The 11,728-nt window shown below is 43.6% G+C and overlaps 1 protein-coding gene across 1 annotated transcript; it reads right to left on the bottom strand.

Annotated features, from left to right (window-relative positions):
• Positions 1–3,183: 3,183 nt before the first annotated feature.
• On the bottom strand, positions 3,184–9,730 carry LOC149284651 (serine/arginine-rich splicing factor 5-like). The gene is made up of 7 exons (XM_089496394.1): positions 9,605–9,730; positions 9,257–9,327; positions 8,546–8,665; positions 8,265–8,337; positions 4,473–4,546; positions 3,796–3,906; positions 3,184–3,394 (listed from the first exon to the last, which is right to left on the bottom strand). Exons 1-7 carry the CDS (start codon positions 9,728–9,730, stop codon positions 3,184–3,186), a joined length of 786 nt encoding a protein of 261 aa, XP_089352520.1.
• Positions 9,731–11,728: the final 1,998 nt, after the last annotated feature.

The raw sequence follows: 11,728 nt of genomic DNA, 5'->3' as shown, positions 1-11,728 counted from the left end.
TACTTCCCGTTGGTGGAGGAACGTCCACATTCCTGCGCGATCACCCAAATTTAATATATTCATTAAGGAAATAAAACACCAACGGAATATTGTTGTGTGTCGGACACATCAACCAAAGAGGCAATTATACAGACAAAGCTTTCTGCCCCCTTATCGATGCCCTATTACTGCACCAGAGCCTTAGGTGTCCCCTCTGGCCTCTTCCTCCGGTAAGTGGATTAGTTGCCCACCCTGTTAGCTCCTAAAGTGAATGAAGCTGTTAGGAAGTTACGTTTTTTTGGGACAATAGGTTTGTTAAAGTCCTTTGGATCAAAGCGGAAGCCTGCGTTGTTGGCGTCTCTGCCCAAGCGGCTTCATTTTGCCCCTGAAACCTACTCAACTCGAGAGAGTGAAGTGTCAGCTCCTTCGCTTCACTATACAATGTGAAGGTGCAACCCCAGTGACTTTCTGCTGCAGTTAGAGCCTGGCTGGCCCTGTGTAATGTATGGATAAATCAGCCAGGTTTAGTCCCCCCACCCATTAAACTATACATTATACAGGGCTCTGCCAACATACCAGTTTTGACTTTTCATAATGAATAGTGAAGTAAGTCCACAACTCACTAGGGAGACCCCCAACCGGTGCAGAGAGAAAGCGGTGTGGGCAGGCATCACTTTATGTCGTTTAGGAGATAAAGCCCTTAGGTGTGCCATAACGTTCCGCAAGTTTTTGTTTCTCGATGACCAAAACAAGGTTTCTCCCCGATTTGTGGCCGCTCACCCTGGGTAGTTTGGGGAGTCAAGGCGGAGGTAGAGGGGTCTTATGGCCACTGGGTAATGTTTCGTCACCTCTTAAACCAGACTTCCTAGGCTAGGTAAGGCGTTATGTATAAAAAGTTGTGACATGGTGACATGATCCACTTATAGCGACACTTCAGCTGTCATACACACAACGATAACTGAGAGGTCCCTTTAAAATGCATGGGGGGGATTGAATGCAGAATTACCCCATATGCATTTATCCCTTTGCTTACGCCGGGCTATTTTCCATGCATAAGATATGTTCTGCCGAACACATTTCTGTACACGTGAGATACATGTGATGTACGTACTGCCGGTAAGCTCCAGCTTAATGGGGATGTGTTCTTGCCACTGACTGGCTGCTTCACGTACCGAGCCACAAAGCAGGAGGGCAGCTACAGCTTCTACTTAAGGTTAGAGCTATATTTCCCCCCCGTTGTTTAATGAATGCATATTAAAGGTACACCTCAGCCCTTATATGCGCTTTAATGCATATGATAGCTGTGTGGTCTGCGTTGGCAGAATCACCTTTTTCCCAGCCTCCAGGTAAATGTCCTGCAGGAGATGTCTTCAGCCAAACAGATCGATGGAAGTTCCTTCCTGATACTAAAAATGTATCTTTTTTTTAGATTTGTAATCTTTATTTTCCCTGCCACCCACTCCCCAGCAGCTGGTCTCTGGGACCCTTTTCCCAGCCTGCCAACAGATGGGGGGATTTTTGGCCCCTGATAAGCACGTCCCTTGGCCCTGTTCAGATAGTGAACTGTGTCCTTTGTCACTCTGGCGCCACCAAGTGTTCATTTGTTATTACTGACTTTTAGTTCTTTTTCTGTCCAGGTACCACTGGAGGGAGTCATTTGTTGATTTGTATTTAAATGATGGAGACGGGAAAGTTTGGCCCCTCTTTGGAGAACCAAACTGGTAATTATTGGGCCTCAGACGCCATGCATTATTTTCTCATGTTGCCCTGGGACAGGTTTCCACCCCTAGTGCCTGCTGGTAGTTTTCACAAAACCAATATTCACCTGAGTTACTGCCTTGTCAGGTCGTCATCATGGTCATTGGTGTGACCAATGCATACACACACTGCCCGTATACACACCTGCCCATACGCACATACACACACTGGCTCACCCCTTATCCCCATAATCTCATCTGTTTCTCCTCTTCATCTTCTGTCTTCCATGCTGTGGTGGCCGGGTAGTCTGTCAGCCCCGAGCTTTGGTGCTCCCTGAGCATCTGCCCTGCCAGTTGATACAGAGGGCCGGGATATGATTCCATGTGCCGGCTTCAATCGCTGGCGCTTAGTGATTAAAAGGTGACAGGGTCATTTTGAAACTCAATAGGTTTGTGTTTTGCACTTTTACTACACCTTTGTGCCCCATTCTTTACTGCATATTAAAAGCGACACTCCAGTCATTTTACGCACTTTAATATTGCAAACCAATGCACAAAGCAGCCTCTTTCCATGATACAGATGATGATTATCTGGTGATATTTTCGGACGCCCCCTCAGTGGAACTGCACCTCTAGATCTCTGGTATAGTGCCCATTTTCCGATTGGATTTAAATCTTTGGATACGGTCATTAAAAATGCCCCCCCGCCATACTTACACATACCCACTTATAAATGTTACGGCTCCTATGAGTAGTATCTGCAAATATTTTATATTTCTCCTTTAAAATAAAAACAGAGCACAGATACGCTTGAAACAAATATATATGTATAATATTTGTTTTACAAAGTTCATTAAACAAAAATCTATCATCATACTAAACTCAAAAGGCATTAAAAATAAAACAGGTTATAAAACGGCAAGAGCAGATTATGAATATAGGAGGCAATATATACAGACAGCTTTCAAAACCGCCACCTTAAACCACTATGCCGCTCATTATCCAGCCGGAAACCTATTAACTACACAAGCAGACAGCACGGAAAATTCATTGTATGTTTTTTTTTTTAAATGAAAGTAGCTCATAATTTGCTCAAAAGACTCAAGATCTGCAGAATAAAGGGGGGGGGGGGGTATTTCATGTTGTGAGGGTCCCCGAACTTGTTCGTTACACAGGACACATCAGACGTGCGCATAGAACAGACTGCCAGAGAGAAAGATACAAAGCCCTATCCATCCGGAATGAACATTAAAGAAACCCGATATACACGCTAGCCTTTAATCACGCTGGAAAGACGACAAGTTAGGGTATTATAGTTAATATCAAGTGCATCTTACTCCAGAAACACACATGGCTATGTTAAACAGCTCTGATGGGCGAACAAAGCTACAGCTCAAATAATCCTCAAAGAAAAAAAATAAAACAATGAATAAGCTTTCTTCAGCCTTTTTGACAAATGCGTTGGTTACACATTGTCTAACTGCAATCTTTCTACAAGGTCACGATCTTAACTACGGCTTTCGGCGGAACTTGATCGCGTCTGGCGTTTGGCGGGCCGGGGAGACGGCGAGCCCTGCGCGGGCTCCGCGCTGCTCTTTGAGTATTTCTTCTCGGGCGTTCGGCTGGGAGAGCGAGACCTGCTTGCGGAGCGAGAGGAACCACGCGACTTCGACTTGCTGCGAGATCTGGAGTAACTCCTTGACCGGGACCTGCTCCGGCTGCCAGAAGAGCACAAACATTAACAGTGAGTAATCACTCAGGTACCGGGAAACAGTTCTGCACTTTCAAGATGATCACATATGTTAGCATCATAAATGTTAAACGAGCGCGCAGCCTAGCCCGTGCACGCTTAAACTGTTTTATGTTCAGTTAGAGCAGCGTACTCGCTGCACCGAAGGGGTTTCACCGATCCAATTCACTGATTGTATTCTGTGTCGAAGGGCTGAGGCTAGCAAGTTGCTGAGCTGGCCCATAGCTTAATACATTTAGTGCTTACAAAACTCACTATGTATTATGCAGGGCCGCAGGGCCACCCCTGAAATCCCCTCTTTGGAGACTAAGCATGTCTTTAAAATTTGTGAGGGAGTAGCCAACATGACAACGGCAAATCGGAAGTTACCTGTGCTTTTTACGGTCTTCGATTAGTTTGATTTTGCGACCACTGAGCTCGACGCCATCCAGCTTATCCAAAGCATTCTTCATATCATTATACGACGCAAACTCCACAACCCTTGAAAGAAAAGAAATTGTGGTTTTTTTTGGTATATCATAGCGAGACATGACACAATCTAGAGGCAATTGTTGGGAAATGGCTAGGGCAGCTATCACTAAAATAGTTAATAAAAAGTTACTTTTCCCAGTCTAAAACTTGTAACATTGTCAATGGCCTTAAAAAAAAAAAAAAAAACCTTAAGTAAAATCCGGGTATAGGAACAAAACCAAAGAACAGGGCCACAACAGAAAATATTAATGTATCTACGTCTTTCCTTGGCAACAAGAATCTTATGCATGTGACCTTTAATTATGTTAATAAATCTAGACAGTCTAATTTCAGACGCTCCTCTTTTTTTAAAGGGAATGCCATGCGTTATTTGCCATGAATACTCATATGATGTATCAGTCAGAGCGTTTCACGGGCCTTTTTCCTTATGGCATGTTGTCGGTGGTATTCTTGTCTGCAGAACGGGCTAGCGTAGCACTGCCATGGAAGGGGGCCGCCTATGCTCACTAGCCCCGGTAGCCCTCCTTTAATGGCCACAAGGATCAACGACACAACCACCCCCCAGCTGTACTCACCCTTCGTTCCTGTTGCTTCTGTGAGCGTCCACATACGTAACCTCCCCGGCTTTCCTCATGAAATCTTTCAGATCCTGCAACAAATACACATTATGCACACTTGCTTCACGGACACGAGCCGCTTACATTCGCTTACGTCGGCAGTTTAAAAGTCTAACGCTCCGGGGACAAACCGATGTTAGAGCCACGTGGGACGTCTTACAGAGAAGCAGTTAAAAGTTTTAAACGCTTAATCAAGAAGCGGAACAAACAAAGAGACAAGCAAAAGAAAAAAGGTCTACGTCATCTTACGTTAGAAGCACCAAGACACGTATTGTAATGAAGTATTACAGTAAATAAGCTTTAACTAACATATTTACAACGGTCTAAGTAAATACGTGGTACGGTATGATTTCAAACCCAAACTACTTACCATGACATACAACTCGGGTCTGGAGGTACCTTAAGCAAAGAGTCTCTCGTCCATTACCTAGTTGACCAAGTGAGTAACTCACTGACATGAGAAGGGCGGAAGGCGGCCGGAGTGCACCAGAGCCTCATTAAATGAGTGAGGTTAACCCTGAAATCACTGGATGTGGCTAGAGAACCTGAAGCTGACCTGAGCTAGCCACTCTTGCTCAAATGTGGGCAAACCAAGATCTAGATCGGCAAAGCGGGAGGGTGATAGGAACCAAAAGGAAACTTCAGAACAGGCCCAGCCCTAGAATTTCAGCCATTAGCAAACCAAAAACTCTTGGGCTCTCCTCCACACAAGAGAAACGAGGCTTAACCCAAAGAAAGGCTGTTAAAAGAGGTTCAAAATGCACTTGGTTAGATATACGATTGAGGAAAAAAATATATATAAATGGAAAAAAAGAAAAAATCATAATTTTCTACAACAAAGAACTGTTTCAGTTATTAGTTTAGCAAACTTACTGGCTCACGAAAAAAGACAATATCGTAAAGCGAAACAATATCATAAATTAGTAATAAATTCTCAAAACAAACTCTAACCTGTTAACGTTTCAATGAACAAGGTGACCGAAGTTCTCACAAATGTTATTGAAATGGTTAAAAAAAACCAAAAAAACAGGCACACAAATTATTGGGTAGAAAATTCTAGCAGCAAACCCATTATAGAATATATAGCACGGTGCTACGTTCTGGATTTGGGACAGTTTGCACATGTACCGAATAAACTTCCAATGGCATTCGTGTCCTTTCTATCCTTAAACGAATGGTGTTGGGACTGTAATTAAAAAGGTACCGCAGGTAGACATAAAATATATAATATATATATATATATATATATATACGGGGGGGGGGGGTCTGATGGATTTGGAGATCATGTAATAATGTGATGTGAGGTTCCCATCGCTGGCTTAAATGCATTCATTATGGACAAGAAAATAAGCGAGATACTGGGGCATACGACAGTATAATCCGCGCTTTAATGACAGCAGCACAAATATTTACCAGGTGTTATATTATATCAGCCTGAAATTATGACACCAAACGCACTTCCTGGTAAAAGCATGGCTGATCTTTACACGCAGTTACAAAGACATGTAAATCTTTGTATGATGTCATTTAGGGGTTACTTTAGAGTAGGAATCCTTAAGGTTAGATTTTATAAAGCTAGTATTATATATTATATTATGAGCTTCCAGTAAAAGGAGGAGAAACCGAAGCTTCTCATGCAGGACTATGTAGAAGGCTCACTGTCGGCAGCACATAATGATCAGAGCGTAGAAATTGTGTGCATGTTCTGTAAAAAATATGGGCAATTTGGGCACGCACGCAAACCACTCTTTCCTGATTTCTGCACCAGCCATTAAAACATGTTTTAAACAGTTAAAGATTCAAAGTTAGCAGCAGACAGCTTAACAAGCATGCTGTGAAACACGGCCAAAGCATACACACACATACACACACACACACACACACACACACACCAATATCTTAAACCCCATTTAGAGAAATGTTAACATAATATATAGCTTTTCAAGCTCTGCAGATTAATAAAAATATTTTTTTGGTGCAGAAAGGATGTAAATGAATGAGTCTCATATGTTCCTGATAAGTGGGCCACTTTTTCCTGGACAAATCAAATCGTTACATTGCTGACCAGCACCTATAAAGTTCTTTGAAGTATTATGGGGTAAGGGATTTATTTCCTTCTGTAGGTTTATACAAGGGACGGTCAGCAAGGTGTAAATATTAGATGCGCCCAGTAGAAATGACTGATGTGGCAAATCTATACAGCTCTTCTATAGCTTGTGACGCTAAGGCAATGGTCAACAATGTGTTAAGCGCTAGTTTCCGGTCACCCTAATGTACACAGATAAAAGAATACAATGATGTAAGTATCCAGGCACTTGCCGAGCCACCTGCACTGGATCCACCGGGTAATTCTACATTGCAAACAGTATTTGAACCCAATGTACAGCTCATCTGCCTATGTTTGAGAGATTTAAGGATATGTAACGTTAGTAAGGTGGACATAAATCACCTTGAGAATAGGGCAGATATTTATAGGGCAAACATTCTTCTGCTAAGGAAGCCTAACTATTGGGGATATTATATTACAGATATGTCTGCATATCCAGGCCTGTGGATTCAGTGTAGATCACACGGCAAGCATTGTACTCTTTTTGCATATGCACATATAATATAGATAGATAGCAAGAGACTGTCGCTTGTGGACATTGTCATTTAAAGAGTAATCACAGGGCTGTATTCACAGAGCCAGGAGTTTGCAGGGGAGCTGATATCACAATGCATTATGAAGGGCCAACCCAATAAGCTTCTCTTGCAAAAAGGATAAGCAGACCGAGCATAATGCATATTTACCGTGGGCAGATCTCATCTAAGTCATCTAGCTTAACTATGCATTATACAGGGCCAACTGGAGTTGCCCCTTCACAATGTATAATGAAGTCTGAAACTGTGAGTACAATCCCATGTCTTAATGGACTCAATGTGACAGTGTCCGAGAGTCAGTCTTTTGCTGTCCAAATGTGAATAAAAGGATGCGGTAAGACTTAATGTCATGTGATCTGGGTTTGCCAATACACTAAAACCCATGCTTTCCTATATGTTGATCTCAAATGCAGTTTATGCAAGAAAAATGCGGAGTGCAGTCAAAGTTGATGGGTTTTATACATGTTCCCTCATTCACAGAAGTAAAACTTTGGGTCCAACATTGAAAAGGGCATCTTCCTGCTGCAAAGAAATCTCGCCATGTGATTACGGTGAATTTGGCAGGAAGCCGTCATCCAAACCTGGCATGGTCCCTGGAGGTAGTAGTGTATACTGTGATCTACGCATGAATAAGGTAAACACGCCTAATAGTGATACAAGTGCAACCCCAGAGTGCATTGACAAGACCACGCGCAATGCATTGTGGGAGCGCAATCCCTAGAATGAGCATATATGTATATGGATAACACATTAAGATATATTTTGATGTACACTTGATTGTAATTTGGCCGGCACCATGTTAAACCCTTATGTTGAACTCCACAGTGTTGTAATGGAAGTGTCCAGCATTTACACTTATGATACATTAATATCAACAGGTTAAACGGCAGCTCTATAATGTTACGTGGACAGGGTAAACCCTTACACAGAACAAGATTCTGTACACACACACATATATATATATATATATATATATATAAAAAAAACAAAACACCTGAAAGAGATGTTAGTTTCAAAATGCCTTATAAAGCATGAAAACGTGAGCCTTTCCTATATATGAAAACACATCTGAGATAACATGTAAAGAAAGAAAGGCTGGGCAAGTCTCACCTGCCAGCTAACACGAGAGGAGAGGTTTTCAACGATAATCCTATGCTCTGTTCGTACGGGAGGGCCGTACCTGCTGAGAATACAAAAACGGGTAATCCACGGTTTGTTACGAGCCCTTTTAATCAATCAATCGCGATGTTCTACCTCCAGCCCTTGGCCACGCACTACATTCAGGTTAGATCTAAGCATAACTTAATTGTAAATAATGATAAACAGCATAAATATATCAGGCCTGGCACAGGCGGGAGAGGACCGTGAAAGGGTTAAATGAAATTCATTACCTTGGTCCACCATTGTTGGACTGACGATAGCCAAAGCGCATGGGATACCTCCCTCCACCACCTCCACCTCCCATCATTCCTCCTCTTCCGCGACGATTCCTGGCATGCTCAATTGTAACCCTTAAATAAGAAAATAAAAAGGAAAGCTTGTTTAATCTCCGCAGCAAAGGGGGCAAAGAAAAACAAGTGCAAGTATTTATATCCTCCGGAAGGACATGTATTTTCACTTAAGAGGACTTGGGTCGACGTGGGCTGCTTATACGCAACACAGATCTGTCGCTGTCCTCAGACTATTGCCTAGTTCAATAAACCGAACAGACTCAAAAAGCTACATATACACAACAAACACCCGCCTTACGTGTATACAACGGAGGAAGCCATCACAATCTGCTATTCTATAGATCTGCGCGAATATTCCTCCCCTATTGTTTCAATGCAGTTGTTGTTTGGTTCAGGCAGTCTTTGTAAGGAGGGTGGATTTCTGCTTCCATTAGGTCAATGTTTATACATCTTCAAACCATCACGCACCGCAGGAGCTTTACATATGCAGCGTACGCCTAACTACGCACAGACAGTCCGACCAACAACCGTCTATACCCCATATTCTCTGCCACGGCAGGGTCACAAATTCCCGCAATCAAAGCCGAAACGGGCAATCAACCAGCAGCAGGGTGGTTACAGCATCTCTGTGGGTTTGGATAATTCACTTACCTCTCACTACATAGTTCTTTCCCATTGAGCTCATACACGGCATCGTCGGCATCTCTATGATCCTCAAACTCCTAAGGAAGATCAGAGCCAGGGCACAGAATTACAAAACGTCCACTAGGCTCCGACGACTAAACAGAGCGTCTGCGTAACTACAAACGCGTCATCGAACAATCCTAAGCGATATGTTTCTGCAGACAATACTACTGAAGACTTTAACGGGACCCCCAGCCATCACTTTAATGCATACAATCGCTGAGTGGTCCCTTTTATTTTTTGTTTTGTTTTAAGAGGCAGTAAAGCCGTAAAGACGAGATTTACTTATTTTCACATATCCAGTTTCCAACTTACCACAAACCCAAATCCATTTTTCAGATTTATTTCGCGGATACGTCCGTATCCCTTAAAAAACTTTTCCACGTCTCTTTCTCGGGCGTGAGGACTTAGCCTGCCGATGAACACTCTGCAGCCGCTCATGTTACCTGGTGCTAAAAATAATAAAAACACAAGTGGCAACGTTACCTTCCAGAAAACAAATCAAACGTTACAAGATGGGTTGCAATACATTCAAAGCGCACCGCATCAATAGCGTTACCGGGGCAACGTGGAAACTCTGCCGGAAGGCCGTTCCACTTATCTACCACCATGCAAACGAAAGCCACCAAGGATCCTGACCATTGCTTCTATATACCAACGCGGAATAGTCGGATGTGTTCAGAATTCAGCAATACTATGGAAATGTTATCCAATTTGTATCCTGTTGTACAGCACTGCAGCATATGATGGCCCTATATAAATCAATCTATAATAATACACGATAACGAAGAGAAACAGGGGGCGCTTTCTGTAATTTTAGATTTCCTATATAACCAGCAACGGGTTTTCTTCAGTATCGCAGAGTTCGGAGCGCCGGTCAATGACAGACACTGAATGCTAATTCAGCACATAGGTAGTTGAACTTTGACCCCTACAGATACCATATGACCTATTTCCCATGATGCCTTGCAAAGCGATCTAGCTGGCTGATCAGCACTGGAATGTCAACACAGGAGTGCTGCGGCAGCCATTACTGCGTTCCAATAAAAGGGGTAACTTTACGTTATATTTATATAGAGTCAGCGGATTACATAGCGCTATTACAATATAGGACGTTAAGACATGTGAGCTTACAATCTATTAGGTGGGGGCAGACACACAATCCCCCCCATGGGTTTAAAAAGGAGACACTACGGCAATATAAATGGCCAGCTCAGTTATACGCATTATAGCGCATACAACGGCTGGAGCGTCCCTTTACACGCAAAGAACAGTCACCGCAGATACACCAACCTGTTTCACTTACCAGCCGGATACGGGGTAGCAACGACAACGCAGGGACTGGATCTCGCGGCCTGAGTCTTAAGTGATGTGTATGGAAGGGCCGGGCTGCGGAATATCACTGCCTGCAATATACAAACAAACAGCGTTAGCAAACACAAATAATACACAAACAGCCAGCATGATCACCGCATCGACAGCAATCCAACAGACCCATTTTAAGGGAAATAAACTGGTTTTCCACTAAATCACTAGATTTACATAAATTCCCCACAGAGTAAGCCTGTTTACAAGGCCATAACGATGCATAATGCACGTACATGGCAGACGCAGGTCTTAACGGGCGCCCCCACACAATATCATACATTAATGCACGATGCGCCCCCACACAATATCATACATTAATGCACGAACCCACGCACACGGGCGGAGGCTCGCTCGTGTCGTGACACATTAAAAATGTCCCCTCGCGATCTTGTTTTCCTGATGGAAAACTCGCCAGAGCTCCATCTGGATTGGCCCCGCCATCGCCGCACTAGGCCTCACTCCATAACCCGCCCCACAAGCCGGGCCCCGCCGCTAGCGGCTTCTCTGGACTCGCAATACGAGCGACGGACCCGTCATACCTTAATAAATTAAACGCGACTTTTCTTTTCCCATTACGAAAAGCTAATGACTGGAACGCACGCACCGTCTGCTGCTCGCACGGACTGAAATGGCGGATGGGACGTTCCGGATGTGACTCTGACAAGATGGCGAACCCCAGGGTCCGTTGCTATGGAAACAGCAGGTCATGGCGCCTTCTAACGCCTGTATTCTAAAAAGCCGGTAAATACGAAACTCTAACCACTTGTACCATTACTGCGAATACTTGTTTCCGTATGAATATATTGTTACGGTGACTCCCTGTCACCGTATTTCATGGAGCCAGAGGATGAATTGAGTGTATTGTTACGAATAAAGCACTGAATTGAAACCCCGTCATTTTTTTTACGCGGAGGAGAGAGAGGGGCGCCGAGTGGTTTTTGCTCATGAAGTTTTCAGCGACCGCTCGGCACCCCTCAGTCTCCTCCGCGAGGCTTCTAGCTCGGTCGCAGTGTCGGCATTTAATGCAGAGCGCCGGAATATGACGTCATATACCGGCGCTCAGAAGTTAAA

Source organism: Sceloporus occidentalis, unplaced genomic scaffold (assembly GCF_023333645.1).
Source record: "Sceloporus occidentalis isolate IW3139 unplaced genomic scaffold, rSceOcc1.0.p SCAF_89, whole genome shotgun sequence".
In the NCBI taxonomy this organism is placed as follows: domain Eukaryota; kingdom Metazoa; phylum Chordata; class Lepidosauria; order Squamata; family Phrynosomatidae; genus Sceloporus; species Sceloporus occidentalis.
This window is presented reverse-complemented; position numbering and strand designations above follow the sequence as displayed.